The sequence below is a fragment of the Gambusia affinis genome, linkage group LG22 (genome assembly GCF_019740435.1).
Source record: "Gambusia affinis linkage group LG22, SWU_Gaff_1.0, whole genome shotgun sequence".
Taxonomy (NCBI): Eukaryota; Metazoa; Chordata; class Actinopteri; order Cyprinodontiformes; family Poeciliidae; genus Gambusia; species Gambusia affinis.
In genome coordinates, this window is record NC_057889.1 from 22,045,082 (window position 1) to 22,071,708 (window position 26,627).

The 26,627-nt window shown below is 38.8% G+C and overlaps 3 protein-coding genes across 4 annotated transcripts; 2 read left to right on the forward strand and 1 right to left on the reverse strand.

Annotated features, from left to right (window-relative positions):
* Positions 1–1,072: 1,072 nt before the first annotated feature.
* cgrrf1 (cell growth regulator with ring finger domain 1) lies at positions 1,073–7,720 on the reverse strand. 2 transcript variants are annotated; one of them, XM_044105682.1, is made up of 6 exons: positions 7,617–7,720; positions 6,701–6,837; positions 5,327–5,504; positions 4,667–4,814; positions 4,431–4,538; positions 1,073–2,222 (listed from the first exon to the last, which is right to left on the reverse strand). In XM_044105682.1, the coding sequence occupies exons 1-6, from the start codon at positions 7,640–7,642 to the stop codon at positions 1,962–1,964; spliced, it is 858 nt and encodes a 285-aa protein (XP_043961617.1). In that variant the 5' UTR covers positions 7,643–7,720; the 3' UTR covers positions 1,073–1,961. The 2 variants fall into 2 exon arrangements, with proteins under 2 accessions (XP_043961617.1, XP_043961616.1); XM_044105681.1 differs by having other exon boundaries at positions 7,495–7,707.
* Positions 7,721–8,339: 619 nt separating this feature from the next.
* nus1 (NUS1 dehydrodolichyl diphosphate synthase subunit) lies at positions 8,340–13,975 on the forward strand. The gene is made up of 5 exons (XM_044105683.1): positions 8,340–9,147; positions 11,030–11,161; positions 11,564–11,716; positions 12,226–12,325; positions 12,966–13,975. Exons 1-5 carry the CDS (start codon positions 8,754–8,756, stop codon positions 13,054–13,056), a joined length of 870 nt encoding a protein of 289 aa, XP_043961618.1. The 5' UTR covers positions 8,340–8,753; the 3' UTR covers positions 13,057–13,975.
* A 3,347-nt stretch (positions 13,976–17,322) lies between these two features.
* serinc1 (serine incorporator 1) lies at positions 17,323–26,356 on the forward strand. Its single transcript, XM_044105684.1, has 10 exons — positions 17,323–17,460; positions 17,981–18,142; positions 18,982–19,175; positions 19,346–19,425; positions 20,187–20,324; positions 21,410–21,579; positions 23,267–23,357; positions 24,033–24,174; positions 24,302–24,526; positions 25,469–26,356. Exons 1-10 carry the CDS (start codon positions 17,329–17,331, stop codon positions 25,605–25,607), a joined length of 1,473 nt encoding a protein of 490 aa, XP_043961619.1. The 5' UTR covers positions 17,323–17,328; the 3' UTR covers positions 25,608–26,356.
* Positions 26,357–26,627: the final 271 nt, after the last annotated feature.

Genomic DNA, 26,627 nt, shown 5'->3' on the forward strand with positions numbered 1-26,627 from the left:
CGTTTATGGAAGGGTCTTCAACTCCAGTCTTCCAGGGCTGAAGTCCTGCTGTGTTTAAATGTGTCTGCTTCAACACCTGACTCACATAATTAGGTCATCAGCAGGACTCACTTGATTCAGTTGTGTTGGACCAATGGATAGGTTCATCAGGACGGCCGGCTCTGAGGCTCCCCTTGAACCTTGACCCAGAGCAGGTGGTGGGAGACAGGACAATGTCTCCTACTCCATCTCTGAAGCTGTTGCTGAACTGGAGGAATCCTTCAGTGACAGACTGATGGATCCTGAGTGCCCAAAAAAGCATTCTGGAGATCTTTCCTCCAAGCAGCAGTAAGATTATACACCCATCACTGCTCTCATTAAACTCAATAAGAGTTTACATTTCTGCAGGTATTTGTCAGTTTTTCTTATTTCACTGTTTGCAGTCCCCCCACCCCCACACCTGACTCACATAATTAGGTCATCAGCAGGACTCTGTCACTTGATTCAGTTGTGTTGGACCAATGGATAGGGTGAGGGTGAGTTCTGGAACATTAACTGTCGTAGTGGTGACCATTCAATGCTCTCTATTCAGTTCAAGAAATGAAAGAAACTTTTATAAAGGTCTTTATTCTTCAAAACAGGGGCTCATGAGTTGCAAAAACTCCTAATTATTATTTTTCAGTTCTTCCACAGGAAGACTACATTTCTGAATAAAGATATTACACAACAAAAGGTAAATGACAAGCAACATATGAAAGGTATTTCAGGTTCCTGGCCTGGTTAGTCTTCTCAAAAATAGCCAGGAATTTTCTTGGATTAGGGTTCTAGACTTGTAGAGAAAGTTATCTTCCTCAAACAGTTTATCATTCTCTCATAAATATCGTAAAATAAGGACATAACCTTGAAGAAGCGGAGGAATGCAAGGTTTATCAGAAATACTGTCCACATTTCTGTCTAATAAGCTTAAGACATGTATTGACCAACAACTAACCTGGAATAAAACCAGTCAGGCTTTATTCCAGGTCAAATTTTTATCTCTAATTTCAGGCATAATATTTTACAGAGCACCTTAAGATACTTTGGTAATTTTTTATTTTTTTTTGCATTTCAAATACTTTTTTATTGCATTCCCATGCAATAATGTATTTAGTGGTCAGTTCATGTGGCGTCTTGAATTCTTTCGTGCAAGAAATGTTAATATCTCACTTGTGAGTAATCTAAAGTTGTACATCTTTTTCTTTTGGCTAAATATTCCATAACTCAGGCTCAGAAAGCAGAAGCAAAACAAGTCAGACATGGGCTTCCCCTGGTTACACTGTATCAATGTCACAGTATACAAAATGGACCAGGCTGTATTTGCAAATTTATTGTGAGGGAATGCAAGACCTTTGCGAAGGAACGCAAATAAAAAATTCACCCCCGTATCCCTGTGGAGACTCCCAAATATTTCCTAGCACCTAAATCAAATTTTGAAAGATCTGGTGATTGTGTTGAGGAAAAGAGCATTCAGTCAATCAGAACGACTGTTATTTTTCTCTGTAATAGTAACATTTCATAAAGGTAAGTTTCTTTTCAGTGTATTTTATACCAAGGTCCTGAATTTTTGTAGTTGTCTCTAATTTATCAAGCCTGAATCAAATAATTCAGTGATAAGCATTAATTTGCACAGAGTTTGATATTTCATTCTACATATCTGTAATAAAGTTAAATACATGAGTTTCATTTTCTAAAAGTCACAAAAAGAAACCAACACACAAACAAAAAAAACTTGTATAATATCTGACATCTTGACACCAGTTCTATGAAACCAGATTATTAGGAGGTGTTCATACAAGCGGAAATACAAGCGGAAATAAAGGCAGTTTGGAATAAAGCTAAGTTGAAAGACCTCAATGTATTTGTGTGTAAGTACAGGATCTTTAACGCCATATATAGGTGAAGATAAGCAATCTTGTTTATAATGCATTGTCTTATGACATAAATTATATTTGTAATGTTGGTCTAAGTGCAAACGACTCCAGGACAAAGGCTCTGCAAATTGGACAGTGTTGAAAGTGCAACATGCAACTGTCACAGACGCAGGCGTGTCGGCATGGCAGGAGCACCCTGTTGACCGATGCGTTCTGACATACTACACAGTTTCTACCCGTCTCCTCTGACCAGTCGCTCTCCTCTCGGTCAGGACTTCCCTCCATCTGTTCTCCAGCCGGCTGCCCAGAACCTTCAGCCGACATAAAGAGTGGCTGCAATCACAGAGAGAACCCAGTTAAAGCCCAGACAGGCACTGAGCAGCTGACATAACTGAACCAACATTATTTATTCTGATGTATTGTGTTGTAATTTATACAATTACTTGCTTTTTTTTTCTCAATAAAAACTAGTAAATAACAAAGCAACAAAACAAACCAGTTCAACATTCCCTGCTTCTGTTGATCACTACAGAAAATATTAAACATAACAGAAAGAAATTATACAGGGCTGCTGATAAGTACATTTAAATGGACCATGTTTGTTTGGAAATAATACATTACTACATTTTAATTGATTATTTTCCTTTCCCATAGTAGTAAAATTTAGTTGCATCATCAAATTGACAGACAAATGAAAGCACACACTGAAGAGGCAGTTAACATGAAAAATGATTGCATCACTGACTAAAAGATATATGGATATAAGAATATTATAGGAATGCTTTTTAATGAGCTACAGTGGGGATGTCCAGCTTTACCAGCAGCAAGTTAAAGGTAAATGGAAACATGCATATTCAAACAAAGGTTCTTGTTCTATTAACGGGCTTATACTGACAGACAGAAGCTGTTGTCTGAGGGTAACGAGTGGGGAGCTAAACATGTTCTTTGTATTGTTTCCATACAATCTGCCATGTTGGTTGCTGTTTTATAGGTTCTCTGCTGCTGTGAGTGTGATGCTTTATTGTTCAATATGGATCCAGTAATGTGTCTTCTGTTCTATTCATGGCAAAGAGACAACAGTACCACACATTATGCATTTTGTTAAATTATCTAGTAAAATGAAACCATATGCACTACACGTGTGGACAAAATTGCTGGTACCCCTTTAATGACCAAAAACCCAACAACAGTCTCTAAACTATCTAGAAACTGAAACACTAAAAATTAACCAGTGAAATCATACTTTTAAAAGGGTTCAGCAGACACTGTTCCTGTGGTTAGTGTTCTAGTTGTCTTCAAGCTTCGAGCATGTTAAAGGTCATCTCCAAACAGAGTGACGATGTTGTGCAGGTTTGTCATGGTAACAGGTTTTGCTGAATGATAAATTGTCCCAGAAGTTATTATGACAAACAATCATACAGTTGTTTTGAGACTATTTACGTAATAGTACTTGCATAATAATGCAAATACACCCCATCAAAGATCAATAAACTAATTTCTATAAAACATTTAACAGGTTTCTGGAAGACATTTTAAATATTCTAAATAAATGAAACAACCAAAAACAACAAATACCCATCCAGTCTTTGGTATAAAGAGAGACAAGAAAAATAAACATTCATGCTAATGGAAATTATCAAGCTTGTCTTAATTTGACTGATTTATTGCTTATTACAGTTCTAAATATTATTCAAATGTTTAAGGACTGAAGCCAACGTTTCTGGGTGTGGCAGAAACATCGATGACAAACTGAAGAGAAGGATAATATAAATAGTAACCAAAGAGCAAAAAAACCACTAAAGAAATTAAAGATGACCTCCAAGGTCAAGGAACACTAATGTCAGATTGAAACCAGTCACCGAGTTAAAGTGGATAACACTATTGAAAACAAATTACAACAAAAGTCAGTCTGGAATTTCACAGTAAATACTGAGCAGCCACAAAGGAGAAAAACTAGAGCCTTTCTCAAATGTAAAAATGAAGCACACCAAGAAAGCAATGCTGGAACATGGAGAGGGCTCGGTTATGCTCTGGGGCTTCTGTCATGCATGTGGCTCAGGATGCCTTTAAGTCTTGAAGTAAGATGAAATATCAAGACAAAGTCACCCTGGAGAGAAACATGCAGTCTGGAGTCAGGAAGCTTGGTCTCAGTTGCAGGTCAAGGGTCTTCCAACAGAATAATCCTAACATCTGTAGAAGGACCAGCAAACTTGAGGACAGGTGCTGAAGTCTCATGGGCAGCAACTGTCTGACTGCAGTGATCTCTAAAGGTTTTGCAATAAAATATTTTGTTATAGGTACCATCATTTTGTTCAAGCCTATTTTCATTAGTTTGTTTCTGTAGTGATTCTGTTGAACCACATTTTGAAAGTCATGTCTGATTTTCATTGGGTAATTTTCACAAAAGTATATTTATGATTACTTTTATCAGTTATTCCAGTGACCACTGTGGGGTATCAGTAATTTTGTCCACATCTGTTATGTAACTTGTTTCAATGTCAAGAAAATTAGCAAAATGTCCTTAAATAAAATTTGACATACTTTTAATTCATGCATGTATCCCTGTGAGGTAAGAAGATACTGGAAGAGAATTCGTGCAGAAAGATTGTATTTCCCATCAGGAACATGAATAACTATTACATTTGCCACCTGGAAGAGAACAAAGCAGTTTGCTGTCAGAGGAAATTGTGAGTGGCAATTATGCACATGCCAATCTTTACTGAGGCTCTTTTACAGTGTTGCACATTCCATTTTAAATTGTAATAAAAAGAACTAACAATATTGTACAGATTTCTGGCCTCAGTTTCTGCCAGAGTCAGGACAGCCACCAGAGGATAGTGTTTCCTTGGCAACGGTCCAAAATCTGGAATCCTCTGGTCAGCAGGGATGTAGGTGTGACATTCCTTTTCATCTTCGCTGCAGATACTGGCAGGATGAAGTCAAAGTGGTACCAGTCTTATTGTGTTAGTCAATGTGATCAAATAATTGGAATCTAACACACAGAATAAAGTCCAAGTAAGTAACTTTCCACTGACTTTCCAGAATGTAACAGCACATTATTATTTTTAAGAATAAAGCTCGGAATCAGACCACATTATAGTCTGACTGTTCCACGTTTACATGCAGGTCACTTCACACTCAGACTGACTTGTTACTGAGATGAAAAATTGCTGACAATTTTTATAAAATAGTGATAGAAATGGACTAAATTTAATCTGAGACATCCACAGTGAAGCATAATCAATTTAAGCCCTTTACACAATCTTTCATTCACCCATCCATACACACATTTACTCTGACGGGGATAAGCTATGTTGCAGAAGGCTGTCATTCAATCCATGCCATAATTCCCCTACCGTACGACAAATTACCCACTACTGGGTTCCATAATAAAAACTTTCTCAGATTAGGTTCTTTGCTTGCAATAAAAAGGATACTAGAAAGTTTGATGGTAGTGGAAGCGATGGTGCAGCGCTTCAAGGAAGTGTTGAGGACTTGTGAGCCTCAGGTTTTGTTGATGGGTGCACAGCGCCTCCTGCAGAGCTCTGACTTCACAGCCCCAGAAACAGCTCAGTACACAAGGCTCCAAGCAGCAAGGTTTCAGTGATACACCGTCTACACAGGAGTGCATGCTGTGGTTAGGGGGAATGGATCCCTAGACATACTGTACAAAAACTGGGACCATCTGAAAGAAGAATACAGAACTGTTGATTTATAGTTTTCCGGAGATTCTCTCTGGTGTAGCTCCTCAGTCAAATAGTGCTGATGTAGAAGGCAACTAGACCTCTTGTACTGCTTCTTGAAAACATCTCACCTCTCATCCAAAACACTTCTTCATGGAGAATTACCAGTCTCTTGTGTTCTGGCACAGGGCTGCAGTTGGTAGCACTGTCGCTGTGCAGCCACAAGCTCCTGGGTTAGAATCCCAAACTCTACCTTTTGGAGTTTGCATGTTTGAGGTTTCTCTGGCAACAGTTCTTTTGTTCAGATCCTCAGAGATTTGCTTGCTGTGAGCTGCCATGCTAAACTTCCAGTAAACATTATAAGAGATTGTGAAAGTGATAACAGATTTAACACATCTGAGATGTGTAACAGTAACACATAAACATGACACCAGAGGGGAGGGGAAATGGCTCATAAAACAATTTATTAGCTACCTTTGAGTACACTTTAGCGTGTCCTCACTTTTGTTACCAGAGGATTAGATATTAATGGCTGTGTTATTTTGAGGGGACTGTTATACTAGCTGTACACTGACTACTTTAAAGGGTGAATCTTCAGTTCTGTCCACTGAAAAGACAGAATAAAATATTTATAAAAATTAGAGGGGGTGAAATTACGTAACAAATAACAGACTCTTTAAGAAAAGGGCTATTAAGTGTAACCTGGTTACATAAGCAAAGGTCAAGTTTTGCTTTTTGGTCCATCAGCGTTTTACCAAATCTTCCTTTAACAACAGTATTAACTGTTCAACTCTGATTTTTAGGTGAGAGCTTTTATATGTTTACTGACATGAAATGCTCTAGTTCCAATTTCCTTGGACTGTTTTTGTTCAAATAAATTAATGTAGCTATATACTTGGAATTCAAATTCATGCTTATTTTAATATTAGATAACAGATTTAACACACCTGAGATGTGTAACAGTAACATGTAAACATGTTACACGTAAACCTCCTGTTAACTTTAACCCCTTCTGCTAAAGGGGTTACAGGAGAAGTGTTTTGTAATTCTTTCAACGGTTTAGTACATTCTCTCTCATGTACGATCCAAAGCTTCCATTATCTTACTTGATTGCATTTTATCACTCACCACTGACACATGCTGACCCAGATCCCAGTGCTAGAGAAAACGGATTGGTCTCCTGAACCATTAGTTTCTCAGGAGTCGACACTGTGGACTCTGAATCCTCATGGCTCAGAAGAAACACTGGGACATCAAAGCCAAACCTGGTATACAGAAAAAACAAATGGCTAGAGTTTAAATCTCACTACTAATGTTTTATAATAGATTTTTCTTCCACGTAAATTAACATTCCAAAACATCACACAATTTCTGACCTCAAAATATGTACTTTTAACAGACTGCATATCAAACTCCTGATTTGGTGGACATATGAGTCAGTAACATTTGGATGCCGTATGAGGCAGGCAACAACAATAACACAGAACCACAATGATTAGATACATTAGTACATATAAAAAGAGATCACGCACTATTCAGGTGAGATTCTTTAAAGGTTATGTCCTTTTCTATTGGAAAGTTTTTTGACAGTAAAGGTAGCAGACCCCAGGGACAGGAAAATAGATAGAATGTGTCAATATGAGCTTCAACAGCTTGTGATGTTGGTCTGTGTGCAGAGCAAATACCAACCTTACTGAATGTTTATTTTTAGTTATTAGTCAGAAAATTATCTTGTCTTGATGAGGGCGGTTACTCCTTTGCGCGGTAGAATCTAAAGGACAGCTGCACTACAAGCCGTCTTCTCATTAGCAAGACACAAACATGCTTCTGTTGGACATATACGAAGGAAAAAAGGCGAAAACCTTTTATCTTTATAAAAGGACATCTTTTATAAAGACGGAAGTTAAGCGAACACTGCTTACCAACCCAGCACGATGGCAGCGGTCACGAGAAAACACAGAGAAACCACAGCGATGTAGAAGAGTGGAGAGTATTCATACAACGTAACGAGAAGAAGCGTGGCCATCTCATCCAATAGATGTACCTGAACGGATCAGCTGAGTCTGACATTTGAAGTAAACAAGGGGAAAGACAGACATGATGGAACCTTCTTCTTTTCGGATTTGTCAGTAAAAATGGTATTTCCACTCCATACTGCCACCCCCTGGTGTGGAGTGGAATGAGGCTTCAATTACACATTGCTGGCAGTGTGATAACGTTACAATCTCTTCTGTCCGATGATCACACACTTGTTTATTATATTTCCCCAAAGTAAATGTTGTTTTATTCTTCAAATTTCCATCCATTTGGTGACGTGACTCGGTTGTCTTTGATATCCAGTATTAAAAAGTGCAGGACTCTCATATTTTGTCCAGATTTTATTCTGTAGATTAAATTATTTTGTAATATGTATTGGCAGCAGGTAAAGAGTATCTTTGCACTACCACAACATGCTTTTTAAAGAAGAAAATAATATTGTGTATATCTACATGTTTGTATATATTGCTCTTTTTAACCTTTATATTATGTCCTCTGAAGTTTATATATTCTTAATGTTGTACCCTGTGAGTGTGTGAAACCAATGTCATATTCCTTGTTTGTAAGAATGTAAGACTGTATTGCTTTTTCCATGACTAAGTTTGCCGTAATCGTGACGTTTGATGTACACAATTTGATTTAAAGTAATTTAAAAAAACAATTAATTCATTTGAACAAATTCCTGACCTATAGAAAATGAAGAAGATCCAATAAGGAGGATGTCTTTAATCACATAGAAATAAACAGTTCAGATTATAGCGAATTAATACATTTCATTTAAGTTATTAAATAATAGAATGGAAAAACAATTTATTGATAATGATTGCAATGATTAATACAAGAATCTGCGATGCAACGCCTGTTTTCACAGGCTAGTTTTTATTTCAGTTATAATCGCTTTAAGCTATAGTGATAACACAGCAAGGCTGGAAAACAACATAGTAAAACCGAGAGGATTGTTGTTGAAGAATTTCGGTGGATCACTTTTTAAAACCGTTTAGATTTTGGAGAAGATTTAATCCTGACGCCGGGTGGCGGTAATACACTTTAAAGCTGTGTGATACCTATTTTCAAATACAGAAGAAGAAGAAACTGATGAAACCTCTGTAGGGACACATTCTCCTTTCCGTTTACAAAGCCAGCAATGGCGTTGCTTTACGGCCTTATTTGGCGCCTTCTTTTAGCTTTAGTCCGCATCAAAAGAGCGACAGTTTCTTGGCTCCGAGTCCGTCTTCGAACATGGAAAGGCCGTTTCTGGCAGCGGACAATGGCTGCGCTGCTACTGCCGGTTCCTGCGTCTGAGTTCAAGCAGAAGGCCGGTGCTAACCAGAGTTCTGACGGTGACGGTGACGGTGATGGCAAAGGCGCTGGAAGCCGACGGTCACGTTGGTTATCTGACGGGATTTCGCTGGAGAAACTACCGGTCCACATCGGCCTTGTAGTGGCTGAGGAGGAGCTCAGCTACACGGACATTGCCAACATGGTGGTCTGGTGTATGGCAGTCGGTGTTTCCTACGTCAGCGTCTACGATCATCACGGTGAAAACTTATGTTTGCCAGGCTTACAGTATAAGTTTATCATTTCTTTGCGCCGTGTTTGCTCTTAGTTTTAATCATTGACGCTCCTTCAAAAGTTGGTTGGCCACACTTTAAACTTTTAGGTCCAGTCCAAAGGGGCCTAAGGATGATTAAAAACTATGTATTTTTTCACTTCTACTTTTTGCTCACTTCAGACCTGTACTAAGATAAATATTTTAAGTTTCTGTTATTATCATTTTGTTATGATAATCGGTTTTTTTTCTGATTGGAAAAACGCGAAATATGTAAATACATGCAAATAATGAGGTTTAAAATTGAGTATTTGGGATGAGGTATTCTAGTATTTCAAAATTACAACATAAACCTTTTTATAAAGAAATGTAGATTAATGGAAAACCGTTTGAGTTGAGCAAACCACAGAAGGATTTCAGTCACTTGAATGATTCAGGAAATGTAATATTTCTGAATGCTTTCCCAATAAAATGGAAAACCTCAGTTACTTTCATTCTCTACATAGCCCTCCAGGGGACATGGGAATATTTATTTATTTATTTTTGCGTTTCCTCGCAATAATCTACTGATCAGTTATGCGGCATAATTGAATACTGTAAGACTTCTTGCGGTGGCTCCCGTACTTTCTGTCTTAGTACAAGGTTATGTAAGGTTTTTCCATGAATGTTAATATCTCCTTGTGAAATATCTGGCATTTTATATATTTTTCTTTAGTATAGAAAAGCATCACAAACCTATAATATAAACAGAAACTTTCCATAAGTAGGAAAGACATAAAAATACATCCAAACTATTTGAATTATTTCTGAGTTATTATCGCGGGGTAATAAGTCATCTGACAGTTTTGATTGTCTGTTATGTTCGTAGTCTGAATGGTTTAAAGGGCTACTTTCAGTGCCGTTCCATCTTAGCCTTAACAGACATAAACATACAGTGAATAAATCGATTTTCAATCAGTGTTTTGCACCAAACAGTTAATGATAATAAACACGTTTTCACTGAGGCTCTGTAAGAGCTATATGAATGAAATAAGTAATTATTGATATGACAGGAGAAGGTGGCTTTGACACTTGGGTGGTGGGTGTGTCTATGTGAGCGTGGCTGTAATCAAGTATTAATGGTTACTGGCTTGCTGGCTTTGTGTGTATGAGGAAGCGGTGAGCGGGCGGTCAGTCCTTACAAAGTTTGAAGCAAGATAATCAAAATGGAATAAATCGATAATTGTGACAGAACAAAGAAGTGGTTTGGAGTCGATCAAATACACGGACAGATGAGATTCCCTGAGTTAACCCAGTGCAGCCCTCTACCACCATTAGCTTGACATGTTTTATAATAATAAAGCATATTTATTATTATTAAGTCTTTGGTGCGAAAAACGGATTGAAAGTCGAATTTATTCATTGCATGTTTATGACTGTTAAGGTTGATATGGAACTGAACATGAAAACAGCTCTTTAAACCATTCAGACAACCAGCACAACAGAGACACAATCAAACCAGTCAGATGATTTATTACCCTGTGATAATAACTCAGAAATAGTCCAAATTAGGATGGATTTTTATTTCTTTCCTACTTATGGAAAGTTTCCGATCGTATCATAGATTTGTGGTGACTTTCTATACTAAAGAAAAAGATATAAAAGTTCAGATATTTCACAGAGATATTAACATTCATAGAAAAACCTCATGTAATTAAAGCAGAAAGTACGGCAGTCACCGTAAGAAAGGCTTACAGTGTTTAATTATGCCGCATGAACTGATCAGTACAGTATTGCGAGGGAACGCAAAACCAAAAAAATTTCCCCATGTCCCCTGGAGTGCTCCGTAATTCTCAGTGAAATGAAGTTTTGACTTGCATGTTTTTCATCAGGTATTTTCCAGAAGAACAACTCTTGGCTTCAGGAGGAGATAGTAAGGCAACAGCACAACCTGTTGGGTGGAGATGACTCTACATTCAATATGGAGTTACTGAAAAATGGCACAGACAAACCCCAACACTTTGGTAAGAATTTAAAACAGAACCTCAGTTGGGACTTTTAGATATTTTTTAAACTTTTATCTGCATGTTATTTTGCTTGATTTAGGCTTCTATGAAAAAATCCTACATTGATAGACTGATGCTAAATCTTCTCCTTGGGATGACACTCATCACTGCCTCCATCCATGACTGTGGGATAATTTTTCCCTCTTTCAGGAAATAATTATAAGCCTTATATAAGACAGGTGTTAATTCAAAAAGGCCTTGTTATATTCTCCAGATAAACCACAACCTGGAGTGTTACAGTTTATACTTCATATGTTAGAAAGTCATCTAAATTAGTTTTCAGGTCCTGAGAATGTTGAAATATTGTCTCCAAATTTTAACACTGCTGGTTCTTGTATTTTGACTCTGAATGTTTGTCAGTTGTGTCCTGTAGACCCATCGTGAAGGTGCTGTCTCCAGAGGATGGAAAGCACAGTATTGTCCAGGCAGCAAGAAAACTTTGTCACTCTGTGGAGAAGAAGGAATGGAGCTCTAAAGACATCAGCGTCTCCATGTTGGACGTACTTCTCAGAGGTATGACTCAACGCTTATATGCATCAGAACATTAATAAACACTTAACATGGTTTTCTGCTGTGCATTATTTTTCAGTTGTTTGCATATGTTATTAAAAATAAGATTGAAAAGGTAAAGAAATAAAATAAAGACTCCTTAAAAAGATTGAGAAGTGATTATTCCCTCTTAGATTTAGAGCTAATTTCCTCTTATTATTAGGCATGGCTTTAACAAACACATGTGCATTACCTTTAACCTAAAAAAAAATCCATATTTATTTTCTTTAGATATTTTGATATATAAAGGATATGTGTTGTTATTTCAGGCCTTTTCCTCCTTACGCGTTATAGAACATTAGATGAACAGGCACACTTGATGACTTACACTGGGTCTGTTTTTTAGAGACCTGGTGAACACTAGTTGGTTCAGTTTGTTTGAGTTTGTTCAGTTTCATCATGTAATGTTATCCAACCTTCCTCAAACCGTGACATTTAATACATATGACCTTCCGTTTTATTTATTTTTTCAGAATCCAAAAATATCCCAGACCCTGAGTTGGTGGTGAAGTTTGGTCCTGTGAACAGCACACTGGGTTTCCTCCCTTGGCACATCAGACTCACAGAGTTTGTGTAAGCTGCTGTCTGTCCTTCAGCCTCATCACACAGAATGTAGTGGTGCATACACTCCTGATCAAAATGTTAAGATCAGTTGAAAAATGGCGAGAATGAACATCACTGGTGGATCCTAAAACTGGACTTTGTAACATTTACAAAATATATATATATTTTTTACATATTTGTTAAAACTGTCACTTTGTCATTACACTATGGTATGAGACAGATAATCTGTGAGCTCCACTTCCTTCTGGTGCTAACTAGAAACAAGCAGTCAGAGCCAGGAGGCGGGTCTTAGCGCTTGTTATTCACAGTCTGCTCCTTCTTGCTCTTCCTCCCCTTTTTCTCTGCTGCTGTTACAATTTTACACAATTCTATTGTGAATGCTAGGCTAGTTAGCATGACCGTCGATGACTGCCATGTGGTTTTCGTGCAAAACTAAGTTGTTTCTCTGCCATTTAGCACAGTATGTAACATTGAGTGACAGCACTAAGACCCGCCTCCTGCCTCTGGTTCAGTAGTGATTTCTGATATGGGCAGCTGCCCACGGTGGAATCTTGTGAGGGGCGGCATGAACACTACTTGGCTGTGTCCTTGATACCTTCAGTTCTTTTTTGTTTTTATCATCTGATCGATGTTTTTTGTTCCCCATCAGCTCCCTGCCCTCCCACAAAAACGTTTCGTATGAAGACCTGTTTGGCTCCCTGCAGCATTATAGTGCCTGTCACCAGCGGCTCGGACAATGACCTGCAGATTGTTCTGCTCTTCAGAGATCAGGATCAGGTCTAACATGTTTGTTCAGAGGCTGGATTGGAGGTGACATCCTTCCTGTGTACCATGACCACACCCATCCTTTTCTTCTGGACTGAAAACTTTCAGGATGGCTAAAAGATGAAGGAATCAGGAATGATGAGCAGCTTGTCTTCTGCCACTACTTTGTGTTTCATGATGAAATCACTTTCCAGTATACTGCAAATCAGTGGAACAAGGCTAAACAGAGATGAACACTGACCTATGAGGACTATCTCCACTGACTGTTTTGCAATATCGACTCTGTCTCCCCAACCTCGGTGGGTTCTGTGGATATTATTTCCACAGAAAAGAAATGGATACAGAAAAAACTGTTAGATTAATTGTCAGTTGGAATCTTGTTAAATCTGTTAGATGGATTTTCAATACTGACAATAAATGGACAAAAGGTCCATTTATTATGAGTGAGAAATATCAGTAGTCTGTTGGTCTATTTGTTCTGTTATCCAATTCAAAATTGTCACCTTACATTCGTGATTTAGAAACTGACAAATGCTTCAGTTTGCCTGAAATAAAAAAAGGCACAGTCACTTTGGTGACTGACCCAGAAGAAATTAAACTTTCTTCTTTGAAAGGGTAAGTTCTTGCTCCATTTTCAACATTCTGTTTGCATCTCAAGTATGTACTTGAGAGATTTTACAGATCTTCACCTGCAAATATCTAACATGTGTTAGATATTTGCAGGTGAAGATCTGTAAAATAAGATGTAAACAATGTGTAAAGCACGTGTTTTTGGGCCCTGATATTTGTGTCCCAGTGGATCCCCTGATATTTGCTAGAGTCGGGACCATAACCAACTGAGGGCACCCTCTAAAAACACTTAGTCTGTCCAATAGTACACACACTGAATATACATTGATATGCTTTAATACTGTAGTGGAAACATTCTGAGAACTACAGCAGAGGGTAATATCTCCTGACAGATATTAAGATCCTTTCTTGGAGGTACAGCCATAGAAAATGCAGCTCCCGGATCGGATGTTTTGCGAGTGCCAGCCAGTAGTGTGTCTAGTGGCATTCTGTCCAGTTCTTCCAGCTTTACAAGCAGCATTTTGCACCAGATATGCTATACTCTAGATATGCACTACAAATAAATCCAGATGAATAGACAGGGTTCAATCCATTGACCATTTGATTAATGACAAGCCGGTAACTAATATGCTGGTCCTCTTCTGTTCAAGATACCGATGCACACCAATGGGTAGTGTTTGACTATTTCTATCCAATTAGCAGAAAAACCCTGAACACCAGATATGCAACAGACAGAAGTGGCACTGAACAGCAGCATTGAAAAAGTCCCACATGATGTGCAGTGTTTGTCACATGACATCAATAATATACATTTTCATACACATTCTTCTTGCCCACATTGACAGAGTGGAGTTGTCACATCACAGCCTTCTGGCTCGAGAACATCAGACTAGTTCCTGATGTCTGATGGATCACTGACTGTGGAGTTCACATTATAATGACTCCCTGGTTACTACAGGTAAGGTTTAACGTTTCTGTGCTCTGAGTGGAGCCACAGGTGGTGTTTTGGGTTCAGTAACACTGTCTAAATGTACAGTCCCTCACCATTTGAATTTTACACTCATAATTACAAATCTTAGCATATCATTTTAGGTATTTGATGTCATTGTCCATTACAGAGGGTTGGGATTAGTGCACATAATTATGTGAAAGGGCATATTTATGTAAAATTAACTATTGAGCTTTATGTCATGTTATAATGTTATTACCTCAAAAAAAATATATACCTGGAGTATTAGGTATGCATGTTTGAGAAATCCTTTAATTTCCTGTGGAAACTGTTCAGCTTTACAAAATGCCTGGCTGGACCTAGCACCGCCTTCAAGATGCAGTTCTTCCTCAGACCAGCAGTTTCCAAGTTTTGGATCTTCCACGTCACGGAGTCTCCTCCCCCTCCTGCTCCCACTCTGCTCCTTCAGCAGCAATTGGCAAACACCTGGTGGAACTGTGCATTTTCTGTGCTCATTTTAAGATTTATTTCTCATAGCTAAGCTGGTAAAACCTTTAATGGGTTAGAAGAGGAGCCATGTTGTGATGACTTCCTGAAGGTGGAGTTTCAGAAAGAGCTGGAGTCTTTAAAGCGACAGAAACCCAGTTTCAAAGTGTTAATATACTTAGAAACTATAGAATTCATGCTGAGTTATAAAAGATTTCTGTAAAAATGATTAGAATGTTATTGCAGTCTTTCTCAGAAACAAAATGGCCAAAAAGAACAAATTCCCTGGGAGGTTTTAAGGTACCAGACTGACAGAAAAACAATCCACTGATCATGGGTTTTATGTGCTTTTGCGTCTATAAGTGAACAACGGATAGTACATAACCTCTAACTCTCCTTGTCAGCTGTCAGATGGGATGACATTTTCTTATCGTCTTTAATCTACCATAAAGCTCAGACTTAAGGAGTGATGAATGGTTGTCTTGTCGATGGATTTTCAACAGTATGAATTTGTGATTCCTATTGATTAAATTGTGCTCTTATTGTTTCAAAACAACAAGAGCAACAATTGTGCTCTGCTGTTTCCTTGTCATTATTTTAGTTTTCATTGTTTTGTTAGAAAAAACCTTAAGCACTTACCTTTTCCATTAATCTAAGCTACCGCTGAAAAACCACTAAGACAGAGAATGGAGAACATAAAGGTTTGTTTACAAAAATTCTAAGAATGATAATAGATTTAAGGAGATCCAGAACCTCTGGATCTGGCATTGTTTAAGAAGAACAGAGGCAATGGGAGGAAGGTGGAGTCAAGGATCTAAGGGAGGGAGTCAAAATATATTTGGCTTACTGTTGATCAGGACGATCACAAGATGGGCAACATCTCCATTGAAGATCCATCACAATGACTCATGGAACCTGGGGTGGGGTGGAAACAAAATAAGCTTCAACCTAGGAGGCACAGAATGTAAGGACTGAGCAGAGCTAAGGTAGGAAGATGGCTCACTGCTCATACTGAGCCAGGTTCTGGGTTTGTTCCTGTTAAGGTGGAGTTTTTCCTCTCCATTGTTGTTTCATGCATGCTCAGCGTGAGCTGTAAAGTCAATGAAACAATAAGAGCAACTTTCAATGACTTGAGATCTAGGTTTGCTAAATTGAATAATAAACCGAGCTTGATAACTAAGATAAATTAGAGAGTATGTGTGATTGAATGAGAAAATTTAATTGAAATGTTCTAATGCTGTGATTTTTGTTTAATTTGATTTTCTGGCTGCTGAGTGTAGCAAGTAGGTTATGTAAATCTTTTCATCTACTCAAATAGAAGATATTCATCATAAAAGTGCTGCAGATTTAGTTTCAAATCTAATAGAAAATCGGGGGATTTACAAGATTCTTCCCATGTATGGGTCAGAAAATCAGGACATATAACCCCAACCATCCATCCATCATCATGCACGCTTATCCCCAGTGGATGATACCAACCCTTTTTTGATTTAACTAAACTCTAGAACAAAGTGCATCAAAGACCATACCATGAGGTTAAGCACTTTAATTCACTTCACTAACCGAAGTTTATATTGTTACATTTCAACAGCCGTTTAGCATAATTGCAATTTCTGAAACTTGGATGACTAATGAAAGAGTAATGACCTTTGAGATGGATAGATATGAATATATATAAAACAACATGCAGAACAAAGCTGGGTGAAGTGTGGCCATATAGAATTAAAACGTCAAGAGGGTGACTGACAGCCCTTTGAAATGGTTTATGATTCAGATCCCAGATAGCAAGATAAGAAAGAATCAACAATAAAATATAGTCAGACAGAAACACTGAATCCATTTGAAGCCTGACATTGAAATGATATTGAAAGTGGTCGGTGACTTACATGTTGAATCAATGTTTGGAATTCAACTATAACTGACAATATATCAAAGTTGATTCAACTGTCATCTGAATTTGGATCTACATGCACATTTGTGTTGATTTTATATTGAATCAAAGTTAAGGAATCAATATTGATTCATGTAAATATTCTGTTCTGATAAGTCTACATCATAACACCTTTAAATTTAAAAAGACAGATTATTTACAATTAATCAAAAGTTTTGTGTTGCTCTTTTTATTTATTTGTTTATTTATTTATTTGATATGCCAGGTTGCAAATGTTTGTAAATAATAAAAAAGCGTATTCATTAAAGCAGGTAGAGAAATGTTCTTCTGTCGACCTCAAGAGGGCAGCAGATGAGTGAACAGTTGAACGCTCTTTCAGAAGAAGAGGCTGTTGTGGGTTACATCCATCTTCAGAAAAACGTCCGCCATCAGCTTGACTGCACCATGGGAGCCGTTCTGGGACTCTGTTCCATGGCTAGCTGGGTGAGAATCTTTTTGAAATCCAAAAATACACATCTGAATGAAACATTTGACTTGTTGCAATAATATTCAATGTCTCCATTATTGTTTATTTTTAAAGAAGACAAACCACGCAGAACAGAAGTCTGACAGCCATTTACAAGAAAGAAAGGAAAGCAAAACCATTAGGGAAAAAGGCTTTACATCCCTTCCGCTTTTGTTGTTGAACAAACAGTTCTAAACAAATCTATTCGATCGTTGGATGTTTAGGCCGCAAACCCGTTTTGTTTTGATCGAGTGGTGACGCAGCGTGTACTATTCCGGTGATAAGTGACTGAGTAAAAACCCTACGCTTAGCTAGCTACGTGATTCGTTTATAATGTATACAAGACAGGTGGATGTTATGTTCCACCTGCGCTGTTTAACACATCAACATCTATTTATACATGGCAACAAGTCATTTAATAGCCTCACTGTTGCACAACTAGGATCAGGAATACCTCTCCCTTTTCCTGTCCTCAGCTAACCTAGTTTGTTTACGCAGATCCCCTGCCTTTGTGGCAGCGCCCCCTGTCTGTTGTGTCGATGCTGTCCTGGTGGAAATAACTCGACCATGACTCGCCTTATCTACGCCTGCTTCTTGTTGCTGGGAGTGGCTGTTGCCGGCATCATGTTGATGCCTGGCATGGAGGGCCAGCTCAAAAAGGTAATGTGCTCTCCATAAAGAACTGCCTTCAAACTGTTCCTAGCGTATAAAAACATTTGTCGGTGATACATAGTTGGAAAGACGGCGAACTTTGCTGCTAGGAATGACATTTAGAAAGGATTTAAGAAGTCGGAGACATCAACTAATTATCCCTTGTTTGACAAGTGTTTTATCTGGTTACATTTTCTTTGAATTTGGATGTGAAATCAGAACCTTTTCGAATGAGTCATACATCAGGTCCATGAAGGTATTTACAGGAAACCACAGAGAAATTGATATTAAAACACGAGAGTCTGAGCTTACATATATAAGGAGCGTTAAATTGCTTTGCAAAAAAAGATTGTTTCATATGAGCCCGTAAATGAATTTTGAGGGAGGGATTCTTCTTATTTATTTTATCTTCAATTTCTTTTTGACTCAGTGATTAGTTTCTGGTCTCTGGTGGCTGTTGGTATTCATTTTTGGTTTTAAATAATCAGTCACAATAGTGAAGTTCAATTATGGTGTTATTGCATAAATATTGTCAGCAGTCCTGCTGCAATAATCTGTCCCACAAAATATGTGGAACATGGAGTAAATATAATCTGCAGCATCAGTTATGAGCTTTATTATTATTAGTCTTATTATGTATTTGTAATCTGCCAAATATATGTCCACCCATCTTTTCTGTCATTGTATTTATGCGTCCTTCTCTCGTTGTGTAAGACATATTTTCAACCGTTCATGAGATCAATCTCTGGCATTTATCCATCTTTGATATTTTTCTAGACTCTGTTTGAGTTTTGTTCAGATGCTTTCTGCGGATGTTTACTAAGATTTCTTCTTTTGTATCGCTGTAGATTCCGGGATTCTGTGAAGGAGGGATTGGTTCATCGTTACCTGGTATAGAGGGTAAAGTGAACTGTGACGTTCTGGTCGGCTACAAGGCTGTTTATCGGGTTTGCTTTGGAATGGCCATGTTCTTCTTGCTGTTCTCTTTGCTTATGATCAAAGTAAAGAGCAGCCAAGATCCCCGAGCAGCACTTCATAATGGGTGAGTCTGTTTGTCTGTCCGTCCGTCCGTTCGTTCTTCAAATGAGTGTCTTCCATTAATTTACTATTATGATTTTTAGGAGTGGTTTGGAAATGCTTTGCTGGATTTTAACAGCATCAGCCTGACTGACTGGTATTTGTATTCCCTCTCTTTTTTTCCTTTTGTACCAGATTTTGGTTCTTCAAGTTTGTCGCAGCTCTTGGCATCACTGTTGGTTCGTTTTTTATCTCAGAGGGCCCTTTCACTACTGGTAAGTATTTCTTTCCTGTGGGCAATATTTTGAACTGTGTAGGTTTTTCTAGTGGACATTGAAAAAATTAAATTGTTTTATTTTTTTGATAAACGAGTGAATTATCCTCATTCATTCTGTATCTCAGAGGTAAAGAACAGCATTGCATTAAATATTGATTGACATTGTCATTAATGGAGTTAATAATCAGACACAAAAATGTTTTGGGGTAAAATATTGGATTCCGAAATTCCTGCGTATTTAAAAATTCTCTGGGTCAAATTAACCCGAGAACATTATTGCTGCACCTCAGGGCTGAACATATTAGACGGGTTAAATATGGGACTCTGCATACGTGTGCAATCTGCTGTACTTTTTTTCTAAATGTTTTAAATGTAATTTACTGGTCCTTATTTGGAATCTTTGTAGATCAGATCCAATGTGTCTAATCCTGAAACCCTCTTAGATCGTATTTTTGTTCGATAGAATTTATGCTAAGTTATAAAAAAACACATCCTGTGATCTCAGTGAATTCACTTGCATTATGTTAAAAAAAACATGGATGCAAGAAACATGCCAACAATGGCAGAACTTAAAGGATCTGAAAGGGGTTCTAATCCCACCAATGTTCCCCTCTTAGAAAAAAAGAAGAAAACAAAAACATCTCTGTGTCCAAAAGTAGAGGAACCAGTGGCTTAAATCAAGGAGAACTGAAGGTGAATTCCCTGTAGTTAATCACTAAGTTCACATTTAAAGCTTGTTTTCCTTGCTCTGCTCTGCAGTGTGGTTCTACATCGGGATGGCAGGAGCTTTTTGTTTCATCCTCATCCAGCTGGTTTTACTCATTGACTTTGCTCATTCCTGGAACGAGTCCTGGGTGGAGAAGATGGAAGAGGGCAACTCTCGCTGTTGGTATGCAGGTAGGATAATAACTTTAGGAGTTTGAACATACACAACATGTCAGGTGATATATTTCGGTTTTGTCTTACTTGTTAGGGGAAAATTAGAATGTCTACTGGAAAATTACTCTTTAATACTGTTTAACATTAGAGCTTTAAAGGCCAAATTCTAATTTGTCTATAAGGAGAATAGACCATAAATGTGATTTTGTTCTAGACTTAGTGCTTAAATGATGTTTCTGATTTTATTATCTCAATTTTTGAAAACTCTGAATTTATTCTATGGTGTTTAGAAATTAATTGTGTCCCCCTGGGTTTAAATGACTGAGAAAAAGGAAATGAATAAAGCGTAATACGAATGAAAGAGAAATTTAGATGCACAATTTGTATTAATTATTGCTTGTTCTGTAGAATGCATAAGTGGACCGCACTTACAAAAGCTATGTAAATCAAATTACACAAAAGAATCATTTACTGCAGCATATAAAAACAAATCAAGTTGCATTGTGTGATTTAAGTATTTCAAACCTAAGATAACTTGATAAATTTATTTATTGATTTAACACCTCTGGTCAAGGTAAGATGTGTAACCAGCATTATTATTAAATATTCCATGTGCGATTGCCTGGAACAGGTGGAGCGTACCCTGTTTAACAATCTTAAGATCTGAAACAGTATTTGAAATAAAACTCACCATGACAAAGACCGAACCATGTTTATTGTGGAGCCTTTTGTTCCTGATGTTCTGGTTCCACCTGCTGACTAAAAACTGTAACACACTCCAGACCGTCATAGACTTTCTGCTGTTGGTACTGCAGACCAGAGTTCCCACCGTGGTCTGCCTGCCTGAGTTAGATATTTACTTGCTTCAGCCAAGCTGATTTCATAATTCACTCTAAAATATTTTGAGAGCAATTTGTTAATTTTCTTCCTCTTGTCTGCTATGTACTACTTTATGGTGCTCTATTGCATAAAATCCTCATTAAATACATTGAAATTTGCGGTAGGTAGAAAATTTGAAGAGGTGTGTGTACTGTTGTTACACTACATCCTGTTGTGTTTTTGAACAGACCTTATCTAAAATTGGCTTTTGCTTTGCTTTGCAGCTCTACTTTCAGTCACTGCCCTGAACTACCTTCTGTCCCTAGTCTCTTTGGTTCTCTTCTATGTCTTCTACACCCATTCTGATGGCTGCACTGAAAATAAGGTCTTCATTAGCATCAACTTGCTGCTGTGCGTCACAGCCTCCGTCATGTCTGTTCTACCACAGATTCAGGTAATAAGCACTTCTTTTTGAAGTTCTCTTGTAAAAAGCAGCATCTTGTAATTTAACACTAGCATTACCAGGGATTTCGACCTCCTCTGGGCTCCAATGGTAGAAATGTCAAATGACCCTTCTCTGGTAATTCTAGTATTAAAGGGGCTGTATTATGTCAAATTGACTTTTTTCAGCTTTACATCATGTTATAATGTTTTATCCTGTCATCAAAAATATACCTGAGGGCAGCAGTGTTGCCATAGTGCCATCAAGTTTGTCCTGGCCAGAGGTGGGCAGAGTACCCAAAAGTTGTACTCAAGTAAGGGTAGCGATAATTCAGCATATTTTTACTCAAGTGAAAGTAAAAAGTAGCAAGCCAGGAAATTACTCACACTCACACGGCTGCTGGGATGACGATCAGTGCCTCCAAATCCGAGGCCATGGTCTTGAGCCGGAAAAGGGGGGATGTCTTCTCCGGGTCAGGGGGTGTGTCCTGCCCCAAGTGAAGGAGTCAAAGTATCTCGGGATCTTGTTCACAAATGAGGGAAGAAGGGAGCGGGCGATCGACAGGCGGATTGGTGCAGGGTCTGCTGTGAAGCGGGCGCTGTACCGGTCCGTTGTGGTGAAGAGAGAGCTGAGTCAAAAAGCGAAGCTTTTGATTTACCAATCTACGTTCACACCCTCATCTATGGTCATGAGTTTGGGTTGCGATTCAGATCGTGGATACAAGCGGCCGAAATGGGTTTTCTCTGTTGGGTGTCTGGGCTCTCCCTTGGAGATAGGGTGAGAAGCTCAGCCATCCGGGAGGGACTCGGAGTAGAGCCGCTGCTCCTTCACGTCGAGAGGGGCCAGTTGAGGTGGCTTGGGCATCTGGTCAGGATGCCTCCTGGACGCCTCCCTGGTGAGGTGTTCCGGGCACGTCCCACCGGGAGGAGGCCCCGAGGAAGACCCAGGATGCACTGTCTCTCGGCTGGCCTGGGAACGCCTTGGGATTCCTCCGGAGGAGCTGGAAGAAGTGGCTGGGGAGAGGGAAGTCTGGGCCTCCCTTCTGAAGCTGCTAACCGCGACCCGACCCTGCGACTGCGACCCGACCCCGGATAAGCAGAAGAAGATGGATGGATGATGGAACTGCTGAGCTCATTATATGAGCTACTTCTCAGAGCATTGCTAGTAGAAATGTTGTTAAAGGGTTAACAGAGTGGCCATGTTGTGATGACTTCCTGAAGGTGGACTTTCAGAAAGAGCAGGAGTTTTTAAAGAGACAGAGGTCCAATTTCAAGGATTTAACTTACAAAGTCAAGTCATATGTGATATATAGCATTTTTTATAACAACTGAAGGTAACATGATTGTGGTATGAAATGGCACTATATGCCTGGAAAATACATAATAATATCATGACATAGTGACAGTTTCACAAATATGTAAAAAAACAAAACATTTTTTTAATAAAGTTACATACTGGAGCTTTAACAAGTAAACTAAGCTGAATAAACTGTAACATTTTAATACTATGAATACAGACTTTATTTCAGTGTTAGTTCTGTATGTGTTTATGTATTCATTCCATTAATTTAGAATATGCGCTTTGTTTTTATTAGATACCAATGAGAAAATTTAGGTTGAGCAATTTGATAAAGATTAAAGTGGTAGTGAACATTTTCAGTTTGTTGCTTTCTTCCTAACGCTGTACATTCTTCATAAAGGAGTCTCAGCCCAGGTCTGGCCTGCTGCAGTCCTCCCTGGTCACTCTGTACACCATGTACCTGACCTGGTCTGCAATGACCAATGAGCCTGGTAAGGAAACATGTCTACCAATTATTAGTTACTCTAATGATCGTGTCCTGTTAACACAGCGCTTAAAATGAGAAGAGAAATAAAATCTGTTAATATCACCTGAACTTAACTTCTTATGATTGACTTTCTACTCTACTCAAAATACTTTTGAAGCAGGACACAGGAAATAGAGTAGAGTCACAATAATGAGAGAGAAAAAATGTCAGATTTATGTATTGATGTCTTCAAAATCAGATGTTTACATACATTCAGTACAGATGCCTTTGAATGACTTGGGTGAAATGTTCTGGGTTTCCTGATTTTGAAGGCATAAGCCAATAAATATGACATATTCGTTCTATCATTACTGTGACGTTTAGGAAATGGAAATATCTTTGGTAATTCTGTCTTAAAACAAGAGACATTTGCTCAGAATTTAATTCAGACAGTGAAAAAAGGTATATATGTATTTTTATATATGTATGAAAAGACATATAATGTATGTAAACAGATAGCAGGTGTATTATAACTGACATTAACCTGTGAAGATCCCTCAATAAATGAAAATGCTTGTTCATGATCCCTCTGTAGTATTTCATCTTTTGTGTTGCTCAATTTTAACATTCAGGAACTTGTCGTGAACTGAAAGTTTGGACATTTTTGATTTGAGTGTGTGTGTGTGTGTGTGTTTTGCAGACAGAGATTGTAACCCCAGCCTTCTGGGTATCATTGGGCTTAACAGCACTAGCCCTAAAGGTCAGGACCATGTGGTTACGTGGTGGGATGCTCAAGGGATTGTGGGATTGATTCTTTTCCTCATGTGTGTCCTGTACTCCAGGTGGGAGTCTCCTTTATGTCAAAGTTTGCTTTGAACCGGCAGAGATGCTCAGATTATTAGTAAATAAGTGGTTGAAAAAACAGCTCTTGCACATTGTTAACTTGTTGTGCTTCTGTTTGTCCACCAGCATTCGCAATTCTTCAAATGCCCAGGTGAACAAGTTGACTCTGACCACCGATGAGTCTGCTCTGATCGAGGATGGAGCCCAGACAGACAGCTTCGAGGAGGACAGTGGCCTTAACAGAGCTGTGGACAATGAGAAAGATGGGGTCACCTATTCTTACTCCTTTTTCCACTTCATGCTGTTCCTAGCGTCACTCTACATCATGATGACGCTCACCAACTGGTACAGGTAGGATTGTGTGGGTTATTCTATTATTTTAAAAAGAATGGTACAGGCAGACGTTTTCTGCTTGGTGCTGAAGTCGATGCTTCGCCACACTTGAGCACTGAGCTCAGAGGATTTATGACAGAAATGTTTTGTAAAGAGTCAGAGCTGTCTCTCTGATCCAGTCAGCCCTGTTTCTGTTGGAACAATATGCATTGGAAACCATATATTTACATACACTGAATAAAAAGACACAAACGTTTTTTTTTTTTTTTCTCACTGTCTGTAGTTAAGTGCAACCAAACATTTCTTGTTTTAGTTTAACTAACTCGCCAAAAAATTTGGAGAGTTAGTTATTTCTTTGAATTCAGAAGCAAGATAACTACCTTTTAAATGTCTGACTTCAGTCAAACACTCAGTGTATGTAAATATCTGGTTTCATCTGTATGCATGTGGACATAGTGCTCAGAGGATCGAACGGGGTGCCAGAGGATCGAACGGGGAACGGGCGCGCCCTGTGAGGATCGAACGGCGCTGTGAGGATCGAACGGGGTGCCAGAGGATCGAACGGGGGTTATGCGCAGAGGATCGAACGGGGAACGGGCGCGTCAGAGGATCGAACGGGGGGGGGTTCATCTCGCATTTTTTCAGACGGGGTGCCGGCTTGCTGCGGGCCGGTTCTAATAATAAATCAAGATCATCCCAGGGGCCGTAGAAAATCTTCTCGCGGGCCGGATGTGGCCCGCGGGCCTTGACTCTGACATATGTGCTGTAGTGTGTAGTTTAGAAAGATATAGATGTGAATGTAAATCTCAAAGGCGTATGCAACACACACACCCATACACCCACGCAATGACATTTTGTCACTCCGTTAAACTTGTAGCTGAACACTATTAGCAAGTTCCATTTTCCATATGAAGTGGCAGCATTCCAACCTGTTGGTTGCATGTTTCTCTGTATCTGCAGCCCTGACTCCAACTATGAGACCATGACCAGCAGGTGGCCTTCTGTGTGGGTGAAGATCTCCTCCAGCTGGATCTGCATTGGCCTTTATGTGTGGACTCTGGTGGCTCCACTGGTCCTGGTCAACAGAGACTTTGACTAAAAAACATATTTCCCTGCTACTCAACTGTAGATTCATGCTTTGCATCTTCTGTATTTTCTGTCATCTGCTATATAAGATGTAACCTTGCACCTTCTTACCGTGACAGAGGCAGATTAGTCCTGGTGTTAGAGGATCTCAGTGTTCAGTGTAGTTGTTTTTGGCATGTGCAGTCTGGGAGATGAGTAAAGCCTGTGTGCATGCATTCATTTCATCTTCATTCCCAGTAAGATGAACCTTTGTGTTCTTGTGACAGGTTGTAGCCTGTTTTTAGTGAACCCTTGCACTGATGCAGATGTAAATAGGCTGAGTTAGTTCTGTGGTTTATCCAAAGCGACTAATCGTTAATAAGCATGTTTTCCTTTAAGTAGTGAATGTTTCTTCACTTTTTAGGAGTGTTGTGATGGCTTTAATTGTCTCTAGCTGTCAACTTAATACTAATGGTCTCTATAGTTTTGGGACCTGTGAAAGGCTGTTCCACAAAAGGTCAGGCTCAAGCAGAGAGAGGTCTGAATCTGGGAACACTGTTCCACTTCATTGCATGAATAGTGCTGTGTTGGTGTTTTCTGTGTTATTTGCAGCTGGCACATACATAAAAGACATTCTTCCTTTTATTGATTCGGATTAGTAATGTCTATTGTGTAAAAATAAGACTGGTTAAAACCTCTTTGTAGTGTTATTAGATAATAGTTGAGTATTCCGTTTCTCATAAAGCTATTACATCCCTTAACTAAAATAAAGTGAGAAAAGAAGTGTGTATTTTGTTTCATGCTTCCATTAAGCTGTACTCTGGATATGTTAAAAAGTGACATCAGACTTTTAAAGCACTTTTCAGGATCCTCAAAGAGACTCCATAATGAAATCAGTCATTCCCATTCACACACTGATGGTGGCAGGCTGCTGGGTTGTAGCCACAGTTGGAGCAGGCTGACGGAGACCAGGCAGCCATATTGAACCTTCGGCCCCTCTGACCACCACCAGCAGGTAAGGTGGTAGAAATTTCTTGCCCAAGGAGACGACAGA